Consider the following 20,231-nt stretch of genomic DNA (forward strand, 5'->3'; position numbering starts at 1 on the left):
ATCTGAATCAATTCTTCATCCAGTTTCTCAATGTGTCCATCTTCCCATAATTAGACTAGGTCCCTAAGGACCCTATATTCACATCTTGTCATCTGAGACCAATCCTACAATACATCCCTATAGGATGTTCTACTTTTTTGATGGCTCAGTATAAGTTTAAATGCAAATAAATAAATAAAATGCTTCACAGAGTGAAAGCAAACCCCCTTCATCATAAATTAAAAAATATGTCCTCTAGCAAGAAGATTCCTCTGAGCTTTTGAAACCTCAAAGGATGAAAAATTGATAACTTTTAGGTCTGTTTCCACATTTTGTGCTATAATTATTGTTCCATCCTATATCTCTTTGCACTTAGACCCACTTGTTAAATGCCCAAAAGTACCCCCTGCACATTCCTTATCCCCACCTAAAACATTCCCAAATGATTTTAACACTCCTTCTCCTACCAATCACTTTTTGTCAAATCTTGCTGTCAATATTAGGTCACATAATATCAGATGAGAGCACATCTGATGGGGAAGCACAAGTGATTTGAAATAGCAGCACAATAAGAGGACACATTTGCAGTAAATACGCATGAAATGAGGAGCACAAGGAGGAATTGTGTGCATGCAGACACGACACTATGTACAGACCTCGATTTCTCACTTCAATCATACTGGACACTGGAATACTTTATTTTTGATCACACTTCTACATATTGCATTATATAATTTGATAATGTATTATGGAATCATGTTATTCTAACACTTGATTTATTGTATTTTTATTGGATTTTCTATATTTCTGAATTTCTTTTGGTGATTTGGCACAATTTTTTCATATAGACTTCAAAGTGTGGCACATTTATTTTGCATGTTGTCAATATTATTTGACCTTCCTTGCTCTACTGTCTAGATCCTCCTGCACACTCTCGCTCCCTCTGAATCTGTGATTCTTCTACAAAACACATTTTATTTTTGTTATTTTCTTCCTCTTTTTTCAAAAATGTTTATTCCTCCATGGCTTGCTTACTAATATACTACTCTCTTTGTTTGGTGACACTTGCATGCTATTTCCTATTTTTACCATGATGTAATACATATGTATTGCCTGTCTGTCTCCAATTTGTCATTCTTCCAGTCAGAAGTTCATTATTCTATTATATTATATATATATTATTTATATTATAAAATATTTTATAATTTATTATTGCACTTTTATCCAGTGGGAGTTCTTTGTTTTTTGCTTTGCCCCCAGGAAGGCCACTTATGAAGTGATAAAAGGATTTATATCACTCATGGTTTACAAATAATAATTGTCTATTTATAGGAGAATTTTGATTTACTTAAGGCAAACAGGCTGTTAATTTACAAAGGTGTTTTTATTTTTCAATTAGGATTATGGTCTGTTGTAGTCTCACAAACAGGTAGCTCTTTTTTTTATTTTTACATCTACAATCGACCACTACAAAAGCAGAACATTATGTGGCCCCATTCAGCTAGCAGATCTTGGGGTTGATTTATTAAAGACAAATAGACTATGCACTTTGTAAAGTGAAGTTGCACTCTGCAAGTGCAGTTGATCCAGAGAATAGTAAATAAGGTAAATCTTCACTTTGTGAAGAAAACTCAATCACATGCAAAGAAAATTAAAAAATAATGCATTTTTGCTTGCACAGGATAGGACGATGGAAGTCAGCTGAGCTCTTGCTTAGTGCAAGTGCAGCTCTGGGGTTACTGCACTTGCAGAGTGCAAATTCCCTTTGCAAAGTGCACAGTCTATTTGTCTTAGTAAATCAACCCTTATATATGTCTAAAGTCAAAGTCTGGGTTGAACTGTAATGCCTTGACTGTGCAAAAGTCCGCTTTGAGTCCATCGGAAGTCCGACGGAAAGAAAGAGAACAGGTTCTCTATCTAAGGTCCGTCGGACTTCCAGAAAAAAGTCAGATGGTGGCTACACACGGCCGGACTTTCCTAGAAAAAAAGCCCGTCAGACTTTTTTTCACGGAAAATCCGGCCGTGTGTACAAGGCATAAGTATACATACTCTTATTCAACCAACACAAATATTCAAAGGAAGAAATCTAGACCATGTTATCATACACAGGAATGTATTACTGACCCTGTAAGCCCTGTTGCTTAAGTTTACAGTCCAAGTTGGTTTTGCAGATATCCAGCTCTGTGTATAACAATCTACATTACACAGATGTGAAGCATATTTAACCTATACAGTACACAGCCAAAAATGTACTAAAGCACAGCCAAATAAGAACAGCAATATCACTAAAGCCTCGTACACACGACCGAGAAACTCGACAGAATCCATCAAGAAACTTGGTGGGAGAGCTTTTTTGCCGATGAAAATGGTCGTGTGTACGTTAAGTACTTTAGTACTTAACTGCCCTTATTCTTCTGAGACCTGCACTATGTGGCCCCCTGGAAGCTGTTCAGCTACTGCTGCAGATGTCTACTAGCCTGGTTTTTCGTATTCCATGTATGCATTGAAGAATATCTATTCATATCCACAAAATAGACAGCCTAATCACTGGGTAAATAGATATTTGTCTGTGCATATGTTGAACAGGAAAAACCAAGCCTGGAAATTAGCAGTTGCTTTACAGCTCCCAGGGGACTGAACAGCTAATATCTCAGAGGATCAAGCACAGGTAATCTTAGGGACAGAGAGTTCATCCACATTTTAGGCAAGGTACCTATAGGATTCAAGACAAAATTCAGACTTTGCAACATTGCAATAATAAACAAATGCCAAACAACTCTTTAAGGCAATGAACCAAAACTGTACCTTTTTTTTAAAAACGCAACATATGTATGTTGTGGTTTGCTGCAGTACTGGTGTATTGACTGATACTCTAGTTGTGTGTTGGGGTGCCATTGTAAATGAAAGGCAATGGACAAAATACAATGTATTACCATTACACCATGGAGCACAGATCTGCAGGAGGATATAACGCTGATGTCCTGTACACACGATCGGGTTTCTCGGCGGTCAAAAGAAACGCGACGGGAAAACCGAGAACCGGCTCGGTCAGTTTTCCCCCTGTACACACCGCCAGTTTTCCCAAAAGGAAAACTGCCTGAGAGCTTTGGTTGGGAAAACCGGCCATGTGCATGCTCCAGAGCATAGGAAAACCATAGGAAAACTGCGGGGAAAAAAACGCAGCGATTTGCGACGAGAAAAAAGAGAACAAGTTCAAATTTTTTCCCCCGCAATTTTTCTGTCAGGAAAACTGCTGGGGAGCATACACACGGCCGGTTTTCCCGACCAAACGAAACAATGACATTTTTCCCGTCTGGAAAAATGGTCGTGTGTACAAGGCATGACAGAAAATTAAATCGGAAGAAGTTGAGGCTAGGCCTTACACAACAAAAATACTACAGAGGTGATGCTGTATACAGAAAATGTGCAAAGCAGATTATCCTGTACACTTTAATTTATTCATGTAAGGTCTGCTTTAATGCAGGACAAGAAATCCTAATTGACAGTATTCTGAAAGGAATACAAAAGCAAGAATACTTAATGTCATATGACATGACTACAGATGTCACCTTATGAAAGTATATGTTTGGTGTAAAAAAAAAAGCAGTTAGAATTGTATGTATTTTTTTTATTACTGTTTTTAGATTTCCGTACAGCAGCCTGTTGCACAACAGTAGTCTTATGCTGCTTCAAAATTCCAGTTTCTGGTGCTGATGATTTTCTAGTGTATATAAAAAACTGGAATACAAAACAGAAATGACAGACTGGGAATAGTTATGATATGTTTCTACTGTTCCTTCTAAACAAATCAGATCCTCCTACATGAGCGCCCAATTTAATGCAGGAACAATATTAACAAGAACACTATAGTTTGTTGCAACTTACCTTCTAAAGGACAAAGTCTTGTTACTTTCTCCGGCATTAGTTTTCCTTGCTTGTGTTGACAATAGACTTCAGCAATCTCCTGACGACATTGTTTTGACTTAGCCCGAGAAAGTGCTGATATTGCTTCTTTACCCGTGATCTCACATTTTGGGGGTAGCTCATACTTAATTTCTGGAGAGCTACTTCCAGTCTTCTTTGCATGGTGCAATTTAGAGCTTTTATATCCATCTTTGAGGCTGTTAGTGCTGAGGTTCTTTGAAGGGTTACCTCCATAGTGTAATACTTCATTGGAATTTTTACCTAGCAATGAATTCTCCTTTACTTTGTCTTCAAGTGCTAGCTTCCTTTTTAAATGTTCTTTCTGCTTGCTAAGAGTTGTTTTTCCTACTTCTGTCTGAAGCTTATGCCTTTGAGTCCTTGGAGCAAAGTTACTATTATCAATATTTTCAAAGTCTTTAGGAACGGAATTTTCATTATTGCTGTCTGTCCTCATTTTCTCTTTTGGCCGGTGAGAAAAATATCCATCCTGCAGGAAAAGAAAAATTAAAGATTTAGAAGAGGAACCACCTTGAGCAAATGTTACTACATATTGTTCAGGCAATATATATAAGTTATAACTGCTGAGTATGAAAACAATAACCATCACTCCGGTAAAGTAACTGAATCACTTCTAAATTGTTCCTTTTTGAAAAAAAATATATCACTAAGTCAGGGTTTGACAAATTTGCTTGGAATCTAGGAGCCAGCTAAAAAAGTTAGGAGCCAGAAAATGTGCCCCGTCCCGACGAGCTCACATGCAGAAGCGAACACATACGTGAGTAGCGCCCGCATATGTAAAGGGTATTCAAACCACATATGAGGTATCGCCGCGATCGTTAGAGCGTCAGCAATAATTCTAGCCCTAGACCTCTTCTGTAACTCAAAACATGCAACCTGTAGTTTTTTTTAAACGTTGCCTATGGAGATTTTAAAGGGTAAAAGTTTGTCGCCATTCCACGAGCGGACACAATTTTGAAGCGTGACATGTTGGATATCAATTTACTCGGTGTAACATTATCTTTCACAATATAAAAAAAATTTGGGATAACTTTAGTGCTGTCTTATTTTTTAATTTAAAAAAAGTGTATTTTTTTCCCAAAAAAGTGCGCTTGTAAGACCGCTGCGCAAATACGGCGTGACCGAAAGTATTGCAACGATCGCCATTTTATTCTCTAGGGTGTTAGAATCAAAAATATATATAATGTTTGGGGGTTCAATTGTGAGGAAAGGAGATGGCAGTGAAAATTGTATTTTTTCACTCAGAATTGCTGTTTAACATGTAATGCCAACGGCCACCACCAGATGGCGCCAGCTCACAGAAGGGAGAGCTTGGAACTTCACAAGGCCGCAAAGTCGGGGCCTCAATTACCGGCCGTCGCGGGCCTGCCGCAATCGCGCGGCGGGGGAGGTGGGGACGCACGGAGACACAGGATGGCACGGAGGCCGGTTATTGAGGCCCCGGCTTCGCAGCCTTGTAGGGCGCAAAGCCGGGGCCTCAATTACCGGCTGGCGCCAGGTCACAATTTCTTGTCGCAATTGCGACCTGGCGCCCGGATATTGTCGACCCCTGCACTAAGTGATTCCCAAATAATGCTTTATATTTTCTATGTCCTCTACAGGCAAAAATATTAAAGCATGGATATTACTGGTACACAATGAGTGCCAAATCAGTTGAATTGTCAGATTTAAGTTGGCAAAAAATTTAAATAGCACATACTATAGGTGTGTAAATAAAACCATATTTAAACCAAATACCCACAGTCTAAATAGATTTTTTAGTTCTTGTAAAATATATTAAAATTTTTAAACAAAACTGTAGATTTCATTTTTTCTACAATCACCATCATATTATATAGCCATTCATAAAAAAAACAATTAAAACAATAGGATTGCTATTATGTAAGTTTATTATTAATTGAAAACCAAATGTCAATTATGAAAAATATTTAAAATACGTATTGTTATTGTAACAGTCATAAGTTAAAGTGGAGGTTCACCCTAAAACAATTATATAACATTACATCCAGCATACTTCCGACATGTACAGTATGCTGGTATTTTATTTTTTTCACCGTACATACCGTTTTATTGTTATTTTCCCCCCGGCTTTCGGGTTCTGATTCCCGCGGGACTGGGCGTTCCTATTCAGAGGTTAGATGATTGACGTCTGGTGAAAAACTTCCCCTGGTACATAAGGCGCGTCACCAGTTTTCCGTAACTAGCCGACCTGCGAGTCGGCTCTATACGGCGCCTGCGCCCACCGTGTAGAGCTGGCTGCGCAGGCGCCATATAGAGCCGACTCGCAGGTCGGCTAGTTACGGAAAACTGGTGAGGCGCCTTATGCGCCAGGGGAAGTTTTTCACCAGACGTCAATCATCTAACCTCTAAATAGGAACGCTCAGTCCTGCGGGAATCAGAACCCGGAAGCCGGGGGGAAAATAACAATAAACCGGTATATACGGCGAAAAAAAAAAATACCAGCATACTATACATGTCGGAAGTATGCTGGATGTAATGTTATATAATTGTTTTAGGGTGAACCTCCACTTTAATTTTAATAGAAACAAATCATGGGTATTTAACAGCCCTTTAAAAAAGTCTCAATCGCAAAATGTTGCGAGCTTAAAGTAGTATCACTTTTTTTTTTAAACAGTATTCAGTCATAAGACTTAGGCCCCATACACACGAGAGGATTTATCCGCAGATACGGTCCAGCGGACCGTATCCGCGGATAAATCCTCTCGAGGATTTCAGAAGATTTCTATGCGATGGCGTGTACACACCATCGCATTGAAATCCGTGCTGAAATCCTCTGCCGATGACGTGTCGCGCCGTCGCCGCTATTATGACGCGGCGACGGGCGCGATGCTGTCATATAAGGAATTCCACGCATGCGTCAAATCATTACGACGCGTGCGGGGAATCCCTTTAGACGGATGGATCCGGTAAGTCTGTACAGACGAGCGTATCCATCCGTTGGAATGGATTCCAGCAGATGGATTTGTTGAGCATGTCAGCAAATATCCATCTGCTGGAAATCCATCCCAGGGGAGATTTATCCGCGGATAAATATCCGACGGAGTGTACACACCATAGAATCTATCCGCAGAAACCCATTTGATGGGATTTATCTGCGGATAGATTCTATGGTGTGTATGGGGCCTGAAGCTTCATACACACGACCAGTTTTCTCTGCAAAAACCAGCAAGAAAATTGCTTCTTGCCGAGATTCCCGTTCGTGTGTATGAGGCTTTCAGGTTTTTCGTCAGGAAATTTGGCCAGAATCTCGACGAGAAAAAAAGAGAACCTGCTCTCTTTTTTCTCGTCGAGATTCTTGTCGGCCTGTTTCCCAACGAGAAACCCAAGAGTGTGTATACTTATCTGTCGCCGTGGAAACCCGCGCATGCTCGAAATGACTTTGACGCATGCGCGGTAGCTTGCACGGCATAGGTAGGGTGAAGCAAGATGGCGGCAACGGTATCGAATGTGACGAGCGCATGCTCGTTGTACGCGATTACGTCACTGCATTATTTCCTTTAAAGAGAACCGTGGTTCTTTTGAAACAAAAGTCTGTACACTTGGGCGGCAAGAAATTCTTGCCAAGAATCTCGTCAGGGAAAACTAAGGGTTTTTCCTGACGAGAATCTCGGTCGTATGTACGACTAAGTATGTGTACTAGTTTTCCCCATCTTCCTAAAGGACCTGTAATGCTTGCTGTGGTGTTGGACATCTCCTTGGTGTATGGCCAACTGACACCACAGCTTGTTGTGAGCTTGATAAAAGCTTTGCTCTGGGTCCCAGCATTTAGGAAGATGGGACAAAATAGTATGTGTGCTTTGTCCCATCAGGAAGTGAAAAAAATATACTTCTTCTCTATAGGTTTCAATAAAAACCCTGTTTTCCTAATATTACTTGAAAACATACTATGTTAACATTTTCGATATGCTTCTTTTACTTAAATAAAAAATTATGAAAAAAAAAGAAAAAGTTTAGTCTGCAAAAACAATGCAAACATTATAGATAAATTAATACAGATGATACTTTTATTTCATAACAACTAACAAAAAATGTTTTCCCCAAAAGACAGTCAACGCAAATAACCAAATCTACAAATATAATTAGTGTCTTTGCTGACTTGTTTATAACAAACTTTCAAAGTGCTGCTTACAGGCATCAAGAAATAAAACTGAATTATTTAATAGTAGAGTGAGAAAAACACCTATGTTTGTAAAAGAATCCAAACAGCAAAATTACTTACTATTACAAAACTTTTAATTAGTTTTAAAATAAAAAAACGAAGAGCGCTTGCCGCTGGTTAAATTGAACATTTTTTTTTTGGCAGCAAAATTAATCTCTGTAATTATTTTATGTCTGCAATCCTATATTGAAGATCTGTTGTGCTGTAGAGGTTAAGAGTAATTCTATGAAATGAATCCTCACTCGTGGGCTAAAAATGGAACAATTCTCTGATAAAAGAAAAATGTCCTTGCAATTCCGGAAAAATCTTATATCTACTTCTGAAACCATATCTCCTCTAGGTCACAATGCAAACAGTAGTTATTTACAAAACCACATACGCTATATAACAATAACATTAAATTATACAGGCAGTGTTCTACAGAAAAGAAAGCCAAATATATGTCTTGTTGACTTACAGTGGTCTAAATGGATAATCATAATAAAGAAATACAGTTGTAAAAAGAAATTGCAACGGTTTTGTGCTACCATGTTTATGTCAAATTGGGATTCTAGTCTTGTAGGTTACAAATCTATACCATAGTTCTGACATCAACCCCAAATACAGAGTCCAACATCATTGCTTTATCTGGCTAGTCGGTTAGTGAGGACTCACAGACATGTCTGTGCTTACATGCTGTGCACATACAGTTCAAATCATAACATGAACAAGCTTTAAGGAGTTGTAAAGGATTCTTTTTTTTTTTTTGCTGAAATGACTGTTTACAGGGTATAGAGACATAATAGTTAACTGATTCATTTTAACCACTTAAGCCCCGGGCCAAAATGCAGGTAAAAGACCAGGCCCCTTTTTGCGATTCGGCACTGCGTCGCTTTAACTGACAATTGCGCGGTCGTGCGACGTGGCTCCCAGACAAAATTGCCGTCCTTTTTTTCCCACAAATAGAGCTTTCTTTTGGTGGTATTTGATCACCTCTGCGGTTTTTATTTTTTGCGCTATAAACAAAAATAGAGCGACAATTTTGAAAAAAATGCAATATTTTTTACTTCTTGCTATAATAAATATCCCCCAAAAACATATATGATTTTTTTTTCTCACTTTAGGCCGATACGTATTCTTCTACCTATTTTTGGTAAAAAAAATCGCAATAACCGTTTATCGATTGGTTTGTGCAAAATATATAGCGTTTATAAAATAGGGGATAGTTTTATTGCATTTTTATGAATTATTTTTTTTTTTTACTACTAATGGCGGCGATAAGCGATTTTTTCGTGACTGCGACATTATGGCAGACACTTCGTACAATTTTGACACATTTTTGGGACCATTGTCATTGTCACAGCAAAAATGCATTTAAAATGCATTGTTCATTGTGAAAATGAGAGTTGCAGTTTGGGAGTTAACCACAAGGGGGCGCTGAAGGGGTTATGTGTTCCCTGAAGTGTGTTTACAACTGTAGGGGGGTGTGGCTGTAGGTCTGATGTCATTGATTGTGCGTCACTATATTAGGGAACACACAATCGATGACAGCGCCACAGTGAAGAACGGGGAAGCCGTCTGCAAGAGTAGAGTTGTTGCTTAAATCAATCTATCAGGATTCATACCTAAAATATATATTTTTTATAACTACTATGAATGTTGGCTAATTGTTTTCTCTATATTATTTAAGTATCCAGGATGGCAGTACCTTTATTTTTTTATTAAAATTATTGTGTAATTGTGCAATTGATAGGGGAGGAGCGGGAAGATGTTGAGCACACCTACATTACCTCTGTTATATCTTCTAAGAACAAACTAATTTGACGCATTTCACCAAACATACGATACACCACTGAGATTATATAAAGGAAATATCAGACAATCTTCACTTCTGCTTCCTAGGCCACAAAGGTGGAAGCAATTTCTATTTGGCCTCAGGATTGTGCCCCAAGATACAGGCATTCTGGTCGCAAGTGTGTGGTTTTATTAATTCAGCCCTGGGTCTTCCAAATTAAAATGCCTTATGGCTTGCTTATGGGATTAATGATGGCCTCCCTGTTAACTTACATTATTATAAATTGTTAAGCAAGAAAAAAAAATTGGAATCACTTGGAAAAGATCCCTTCCTATCAGACCATCAAACCTCTTCTTCCTCTGTACCAACTCACTTGTACCACTAGAGGTTACCCTAAAAGTTTTGATAAGAGCTGGAGTCTCTGGATTTGATCTATCCTTACCACCTAATTTCACCGCTGTTCTCTGAAGACCACCATTTCCAACCATTATTTTAGTATGCATACCGTATGCACATATAATCCAGGCCTCCATATATGAAATCTGTGCTGTCAATCTTATGTAAGAACAGAAGTTCTTTGCTTCTGAAAATGTTATTTTTTTTGTTTTTTAAACTGTATGTATTATTACATGCTTAATCAATAAGTAGTATCCTACAAAAACAAATAAAAATTGATGGTGTCCAACCCTACCTTGACAACTGACCTTCAGCGAAATGACCAAGATCCTCATGGGATTCTTGAATTGAAAACAGCTCAGGCAGTCAAAGTAATTTGCACAAACCACAATGCAAAACAAGAAACACAGAGACTGCAGTTCAGCCTATTCATGTTAGCTATAAAACCTTGGATTATGCTTGATCCCTGATACTCTTGGCTAATATCCAGCCTTCCACATATGTAATTTACCATAAACCCTTCAGTATCCAGACTATGCAAGCAACAAATCAACACACGTCTAATAGTTATATCTGGGTTGATGAGAAAACATTAGGACTCTTCTTGGTTAAATACAAATAACACAAGATTAACATGTCTGGTGATATAGTTTTCTTCTTTTATTACTGGATTAGCCAGGCACTCTAGGCTGCTCATTTAAGCAGCTTCCCAGGCTGGATGAAGTGCTGTCTAGAAAAGGACCACACCAATGTATCTGAGTGCTTAGACTACATATGGCCAATATGTAATCTGTGTCTGCAATCAGCAGCGCACACAGCAACACAGCAGAGACTTGACAATGTGAGAAAATTCAGTGAGGAATACGATTACACATTAGGAATTTAGTGAAAGCTGTTGAGTGCACAACTGAAGAGTGTAAAGTGATAAAGCACTGAGGATCATCATTATTACACGGTCTGTTTATTTGGATGTATTATAGTAAGAATGTAATTATGACAGCCAAAGAGCAATCTACAGAAAAGCACTCTTATGTATTCCACAAATATAGATGCACATATCAGGAACAACGTATTACTGGAGAATTTCAGCCAGGTCAAAGAAAGTATCTTAACCACTTAAATATGAACGGAAGGCATTTAAAAAAACTTATAGACAGGCAGGCTTTTTTTTTTCTAAAGAGACATTGCATGCAATAAAAAAATATGTTTTAAACACAAGTGCAGCACTTATTTCATAACATATAAACATAAACGCAGTTGAGTAAATACCCACCACATTCCGAGAACTGGAAGCGGCAGCAGGATGTCGGGAGGGGCCTACGTGCTGACATCAAGCCGTCGCTTCCAGTTCTCAGATATGCGGCCATCTTTGTAAGTCTGGCCAGCTTTATATATTGTTTGATGTATGCTGTAGCATTTAACAATGTTTACACTTGAAATAATATATGGGCTCCGTGTGGTGAGCCTTTTTTATGTAGCCTCTGAAGGGTTTAAAGGAAGACCACAGATCAGAGGGACTTCAGTGTATTGTCTGTATTGGAGATTTTACTGAGGCGCTTTTACCATATATGTCTGGTGAGTGCAAAATTGGTGGAGGTTTCACATCACTTAGATTTCCTCTCCGGGTTATTATTGTTGATATGCGTGTGGAATAGCTTATTCTGGTGAGTGCAGGAGTTTAAGCACATGTTGACATCTCTGCACGTGGGGGACATTTTCTCAACTGCAACTTATTCTACTATTGCATTATTGTCTGGACTGATTAAACTTTGTTGTCATTTATGTTTATGTCTTTAAATAAGTGCTGCACTTATGTTTAACATTTTTTTGTACAAGGCTTTGTATGGTAACCTTGTGTGCTAGCAGCTTTATGGTTTAAGGTGCTCACTATTTACTTTTTATATGTTTCTAATAAATTTTTTCTAATAAAATATACTTAATAAAATATACTTACCTGTCTGCTTGCAGTCTTCTCTGGCAGCTCAATTTACATCACCGGCGTGGTCCCTGTGTGCCAAGATGACCGACTCCAGCGCAAGAATTATTTCATTCTGGCCAGCCAAAAAAGATGTCCAAAGATCAGAACCAAGAAGGAGCCAGGAAGAAGATGCCAGTGCTGGCGAGGTTCCACTGTGGTTTTTGGACCATTATAGAGGAGGTAAGTATAGAGAATTTAGATCCGCTTTAAGGACTAAGCTCTGTTTTAAAGCGAACTTGCACTAGTAGTGCTCTAAAAGTGCATGCATTGCTGTTGGTTTCAGCTGCATGGTACATGTTTGCAATATCAGTGGCAGATCAGGTCTAAAGCTAAGCCCAAAACCTAAGCAGCTACTGAGGTTCCAATCTTGCTGTAGAGCACTGTCTATATATGAGAATTTTGTAACAGGTAACAAAATGGGGTAGATTGGCTAAAGGCAAATAAGCAGTTTACTATTGAAAGGAAATAGCCCTGAAGTTTAGTAAATGTGGTCAAAATTTACTTTGCAAAAAATACCCAACCATGTGCAAGGACACATGATTTGATTATGAAAATCAACAGAGCTTCACTTTATTCACCAAGATGAGGGAAAAGTCCCTTGCAAAATGAATAGCCTATTTTCCTTTAGTAAATCAAGTTATCTTTCTTTTCTCTCCTCCTGTCAGAACGTTCCTTAACAGCACATATGCCTGCAGCCGAGGCTAATGGGCTGACTACTGACTCTAGCTCTCCCGGTCCAGAACGCTGTGGTATAGAAGACTACAAGTAGCTGATAGCTAATTGAAGTTTAAAGAAATTATGTATTTAAAGCTATTTTTTTAAAATATGTAACAATATTAATTAGTTATTAATGCTATCTATGTTGAGTTCAGCTTCAAATAACAACAATACTAATATTAAGTTAAAATAATATATAATCTGATCAATTTATAGTCCAGTAGGTACTTATATCTTCCTGCGTGAAAGTTATATATATCCCAAGAAAAGCATGGCTAGTTTGTCATTTGACAAACAGCAGGAAAACAGTTGGTTTCAGGAAGGAAGAACAGTTACCAAGTTCAGTAATGAGTAGGAGGGAGGTCAATGCCACAAGGGCAAGCATGTGTATTTCTATATAATTTTGTGGTAAAGGAGGACTGTAAACAGTAAAACATTACAGTGTTTTTAAAGCTTCTGATAACCAGTGGAAATATGTCAGTGACTGCATAATCTATTGACTTGTAATCAGCATAGGTTTATTGGAGATTTCATTTTGATATTCTGTAATATAAATCAATACTCAATCATAAGGGTAAAAAAGCTGTATTTTTCTGCCATCACTCTTCTGTGTTTCTATGCTTTCATTAACCATCCTGCTGACAACTAGTAATACTATGTTGCTGCCCCAGGATTTTCATAAAAGCTAGTTTAATAACCTAGTGGTCTATTAGATTGTTATATAGCATGAATAAAAAATGCATTGGATTTAGCTAACACAATGTAATTTGGTCATATCAAGTGTTTCCTACAATGCTAGCAGAGAAGGGAGTATGGTACTTTTTTCAGAAGATTTGTTACCCAGAATAGTGACAGTTCAGGAAAAAAAACTATAGTTTCCATGTCAGAAACATAACCTAAACTTTATGGCATTGTAATGTTCTTTTTAGAGAAACAGTCTCAGTCTGCCTTTTGTTGTGCCCCTCTTGTTATTTTTCTGGGCATTGTTCATAGTAATCAACATTTTTTACTCTAGGCATGACAACTTAAAAGGAACTATCTTATTAATTGAAATAAACACAACTCCTAGATATCCTACTAAGCTCTAACATGATTTTCCTATAGAAAATTAGACGTCCTTTGCTGAGATGACACCTGAAGAAGAGCCATTCAAGTCTGCAATCAGAAGATAGAAGACATTGAACTTGGCAGGCGATGTAGCCACAGATACAGGAAGATTTGCAATTATTAATAAAAAATTAATGTCATGTCATCAACTCCAAAAACTGTGAACAAATCAAAAGCTACAAATAAAGATAATACACACCATAAAAAAATATATTTGTTTAAATCAAAATCCTTCCAGCTCCAGTTGTCAATGTAGTAAACCACAGAATGCGTAAGCTCCGGTCTCGTAAACCAGACCCTCATAGACTAAACTTCCCACCCTTATGGCAGTAAAACACTTTGATCCAACAACGATCAAAAATCACCTAACCTGGTCATAATCAAATACCAAAAACCTCAAACACCTGCCATCAAGAAGCCTCCAGAGACTGTGGACTCTGATGTGGACACTGATTGATTACTGACATCTCTAAGCTATCCAAGTGAAGTGGCCCAGCATTTAAAACCAGACCTTACTACATCTCTACAAAAGCTATTCCATCCTAGAGCTACACGGAAAGATACCACTGTTTAGTCCCACTCTTAAGCCGCATACACACGACCATATTTTATTTAATGGAAAAAAAAACAACGTTTTTCTCAACGTGATTCTTGTCAGCTTGAGCAAAGCGTGGTGACGTACAACACGTACGATGAGACTATAAATGGGAAGTTCCATTCGAATGGCGCCACCCTTTGGTCTGATTATGCAAATTTACCTTCTCATAACTTGCTTCTAAGCATGCACATTTTTTTACCAGTCATTAAAGCGTACACACGACCGTTTTTCATGACGAGACAAACAACAACGTGAAAAATGACGAGAAAAAATAGAGCATGTCGAGAAAAATGCTCTGGAGCCTGCAAAAGGCAGTTTTTAACGACCAATTAAAAAAATTCCATTTTTCTTGCCATGAAAAACAGTTGTGTGTACGTGGAATTAAGCCCTTCAAAAATAGCACTTGACTATGGTGGAGAAACTAGAGGATCTAAAAAATGTTTTGAGAAGAAACAGTCTATGTTTTGTGGGACTTCTGGAAACTTACAATGCAGTAGAGCTCAGGAAATTTTGCTCTATAATAATCAAAGAAGCCTTGTCCTGCATGCCTCTTTAAGGTTGAAAGGGCCCACTAAGGCCAAATCACAATACCCTATACCTACTCACTGCCCACAATTTGGACTAAGAAAACTAAAATCCTGTGAGCCTTAAACCACAGACCCCTTTCCAAAAACAACCACAAAATACTACAAATTTCACTGCTACTGGTGCTGTGTACATCTCCCTTTTTGTCTATTCCACTATATTATGTTTTTTATACACTTTTACTATGCATAATACCTTTAATTAAAAAAGTATATGACAATAAAATAGGATAGCAAAGTATACGCAATATTATACATACAACCTTCCAGTCCGAACGCGTGACTTACAATACATGTGCAATTTGTTTCATAACAAATCAAAATTCGGCTGAATTTTGCATCTTTTGGACATTCAGATGCATCCGAATGTCAAAATAAAAAAATAAAAATTTCAACTAATACGAAAGAAATTATAGCGAAAATAACGAATTAATTTGACATGATTTGTTCATTCGTTAAAGGTCTAATGAAACAAAAGGTCAACTCAGAGTCCAATCAGTCGATTCATTTTGTGCTGGAGGTTGGATTACTGGCAAAGTGCATTCCTGAGAACTGAGTGAGAAGGGTGTTGTATTGTATTTCAGCAGATGAGAAGAGATATTGTCATTGTTTGTGTTAATGGATTCAGTAAACAAACGACTTGACAAACTACAAATTGTTATCACGAATATATATACATACATAAATATTGAATCAAATCAATATACATACAAAATGAATCGATTTGGTATTATGAATATCGACACTCTACAGAAATAACAAATTAACAAAATTGTGTATTTTACAAATGAAAACTAAACTAAACTAAACTAAACTGAATTTTCTGTTGTGCACAAGTCTAGTGCCTTGTCAGATAGTAAGGGTAACAGCAGGATCAGTGACTGAAAAGTTAAGATGCTGAATTATAGAGCTGAATTTTAATAAAGCATTAAAGCGGATGTCCGCAGAAAAAAAAAAATATTAAAAGCCAGCAGCTACAAATACTGCAGCTGCTGACTTTTAATATTAGGACACTTACCTGTCCTAGAGTCCAGCTCCGTCCATAGCAGAGGGACGAGGATCGCTCGTCACTCTGCTGCCCCCCCCGCCATCCTCGGTGAGGGAACCAGGAAGTGAAGCGATCCGGCTTCACTGCCCGGTGCCCTACGGCGCATGCGCGAGTCACGGTACGCCTGCCAATTGGCTCCCGCTGTGTTCTGGGAGCCGAGTGTTCCCAGAACACAACGGGGGGGGGACGGCAGGTGACGTCATGCCCGCAGTTTACCCGAGACTGTGTGGCCGGAAGTGGGTGCAAATACCTGTCTTTAGACAGGTATCTGCACCCCCCCCCGAAAGGTGTCAAATGTGACACCGGAGGGTTCCGATCAGCGGGAGTTACACTTTAGGGTGGAGCTCTGCTTTAAAAGGTTTTAAGAGTACTCATTGACATGTAGGAGGGAACTGCAAAGCATGCATCAAGGCATGTTTAAATATCCTCCAATAGCTTTAAATAATTGTACCTTCTTATAGCAAGCCAATGAAAATAATAAAATACCAAATCCTAGACCCCTTCTGATACCTAAACTTACCTTTACTACCACTACTGCTAACAATCCTAACCAGAGCTTTTTTTCTCAAAAAATAGGTGCAGGAACTCAACCACGACCCTGTTCAGATTTCACAAACAGTAGAAGGGTCTTAAAGGGGCATTAAATACCAGGATTGCATTACATACAGAATGCAGAGTTCAGGTGGTTACACACAGAGTGCAAAACTGTCACTTGTAAACACAGAAACCAGACTCCTGTGTTTACAAGTAATTGTAGTGAGCGGCACCAAAGGGTCTGTCTGAGCCAGAGGTGGTGGAACTGAGTTCCCCCAAGTTCCCCCCGAAAAAAAGCCCTGATCCTAACACTTCCAGCCAAAGGAAAGCATGTAACAAAATGTCTTGTAATGGGTTTACTTTAAAATTACCATTTAATTTAGCTATGATGTCTGATTTGCCCAAGTGTTTTAAATACGAAGCTGATAAACATACATTTGGGGCAAACCTGTCAAAACTTTTAAATTAATCAGAACTGACCAAAGTCTTACTGGCACAGAAGTGATGTTGCTTAGGTTCATTGGGTGCAGCAGTTTATCTTTAGTCTCTACAAAATGCTAAATCCTAAGTGCAATAACTCATAACAAGCAATCAAAAGTCATCATGTAGAGATCTGGCTTGAGCTGAGTGAAATCTGATTTGTTGCACTTGAGCGTTATCAATCTTTTTATGGAATAAATCATTTTCTGCTTTGTTCCTAGCACACATACAAAAAAAAAGGCACTCTATGTCAATTGGGTTAAACTGATTTGCACAATATTACCTCAACATACAATTTTTCTATGAAATTAATATGAAGGTGAATAGGCAGTATATAAGAGGAGACCACAGAAAGTACCCCAGTATAGATGTTCTTGCATTTTACCAACAATTAGGACCGATCTACCTTCAGCTGCAAAGCTCCAACTGCAAAAGCAGCTTCACCCACCTGACACTAAACAGCAAATGTGTGTCAATCACAGGCATAGTGCAATACAATCACACTTTTTTGGGGGGCTGGTAAAACAGTATTTGTTTAGAATATCTTGTATTCTACCATATTTTTGGTATGTACACAGTACAAACTGCACTCTTAAAGTCTACCTGGAGTAGTGACTATTGTTGCCTACCTCCCCCCTGCCTTCTTCCCCTAAATATTGGTCCATTTCTGTGATGGGTGAAAAGGGTATTTGTATACCAGGGCACCTGGGTTGTCTATAAAGAAACCTGCAGGTATTTAATGATGCCTGAAGTTGTATGAAAGTGGCAGTTAAGCAAAATTAACACCACTACATGTTTGCTATAAGACATGTGCAAGCAAGGAACATTTCCTTAAATGTTCTTACTCACATTATGATCATCGACCAGGAGTGATTGAAATTCCATATTTTTTTGTTATTTAATGCAAACTTCACATTTCTATAAATTCCCTCATCTGATATGCTGTCCCATTTTAATGAAATTCTCAAACTACAGCATATTGAAAGCACTGGACCTAAAAGCCAGAAATAAACAGTCCATCTTCTGAACTGAATGTTTCTACCACTGAGGTAAAGCGTATGACAGCTGCTGTTGACCATATAGATTTAATATATGCAATCACTGTTCAGTCAGGCAAGGTAATCTCTGCAACCCCTGTAGGCCTTAGGTTCTTTCACTGTCACCTCAGTGACTACTTGGGAAAACTCTGCATTTTTAATAAAAAATCTAGCAAACATTTAAAAGTGTCTGCACATCAACACTGACAAAATAAACATCTGTTAATACATGACATGATGTCATAGTAATCAATGAGATGCTACTGATGTACAATATAATAGAGATTGATTTATAGAGGAAGGAAAAAAGTGTTTATGTGGCCTATAAATGCTAATAAAATAAATTGCAGCCATCATTTATTCTATGGGGCAAGCAAGATACAGTAGATATTTTATGGGCTGTTGCTTACTTATTATTGACAGCCCATAGTTAAATGTAATTTCCATAATGTTTTATAGAGATGTTATTATAAAACATTATCAAAATCATCTAGTATGGCAAAGAGCAACTGTCAGCAATCAAACAGAATAAACCGTTCACAGATCTGACTTTAGGAAGCTGAGACCAGGTTGGCTGCAGCTAACACTCACAGAGTCTTGATGCAGAGGGTAGCACTGAATTTTTAAAGCTTGGAAATCAGACTCTACTTTGCTTTTTACAAAAAGTATCATATGCATATTTGCTGATGCAGGAAGACCACAAACATGTTAACAATATCAACTGGTTAAAAAAATATATATATATTTTTTTCATTTTATTTTTAAGTGTGGGTGTTAACCCCAATAATGTGTGATTATCACATAGTATGATGTGTGATCCTATCTAAGGAAGATGTGTTAACCTCGGTATACTGAAACTTAAAAATAGAAACTACATTTAGCATCTTCCACATATGAACACGTGTCTATATTTATTGGAGCCCTTACCTGGGGTGGTATCATCTGTTTTCAAGAATAAGGATCTATGCTGTTGGGTATACTCTACTTCTAAACTCCTCATAAAATCGCCTTAATAAGTGTAAATTCTAACCCTGATGTGTATAGTGCAGAAAACCACAGCAAACAGATTTGTGTGTGATGGCTTAGGCCTCGTACACACGACCGAGTTTCTCGGCAAAAACCAGCAAGTTTCTTGCTGGGAGATATTTTTTGGCCGAGGAAACCGGTCGTGTGTACATTTTCGTCGAGGAAACTGTAGAGAAACTCGATGAGCCAAAAAAAGAGCAAGTTCTCTATTTCCTCGACGGGAATGGAGAAACTTGCCTTGTCGAGTTCCTCGACAGCCCAACAAGGAACTTGACGAGGAAAACAAAGTGTTTCACCCGCCGAGTTCCTCGGTCGTGTGTACAAGGCTTAAGTATGTAAAATGTGAATTATTTCTCAATTGTTTTGCTTTTTTCCTTATAAAAGTCCAGTTTATGTTTAAATGTTTCATTGTAACAAAACAATTGTACAGATACTTACTACTTATCTTGGCATTGTTGCTCACTGCCCTGATCTGCTATTCTACTTTCAGTAAAAAAAAGGGGGGGGTGGGGAGCAGTTTGGCCTTATGCAAACACCAAATGTTATACAATTACATGTATGCAAAGAATTTGAAGCAGGGTGGATCAGGGTAATAAAGTTATGGCAAGGTATATCTCCTGCCTTTGAAAGTTATGGCAGCCCATAATAGGCCAGCTATGCACAGAAAAACACCTAAAACCTCTTTTTCTGGCAAATAATCACCAACAATTGAGTTATAAAAGCTATTCATGTATCTGAGGTGTCACACTAAATCAGGACAACTTCAGCTGTATGCAGTGCCGATCCTGACCTCCCTGGGGCCCTAAGCAAAATGACATGGCACATTAAAAATGAGAAGCGGGGCGCTGACG

The 20,231-nt window shown here is 38.2% G+C and overlaps 1 protein-coding gene across 1 annotated transcript in view; it reads right to left on the reverse strand.

Annotated features, from left to right (window-relative positions):
• XYLT1 (xylosyltransferase 1) overlaps nucleotides 1–20,231 on the reverse strand; it is a 421,691-nt gene that overhangs the window by 199,044 nt on the left and 202,416 nt on the right. The window contains exon 2 of the mRNA XM_040356908.1: nucleotides 3,865–4,390. Within this exon, the coding sequence (XP_040212842.1) occupies nucleotides 3,865–4,390 (526 nt within the window). The remainder of the gene's footprint in view (nucleotides 1–3,864; nucleotides 4,391–20,231) is intronic.

The sequence above is a fragment of the Rana temporaria genome, chromosome 6 (genome assembly GCF_905171775.1).
Source record: "Rana temporaria chromosome 6, aRanTem1.1, whole genome shotgun sequence".
In the NCBI taxonomy this organism is placed as follows: Eukaryota; Metazoa; Chordata; class Amphibia; order Anura; family Ranidae; genus Rana; species Rana temporaria.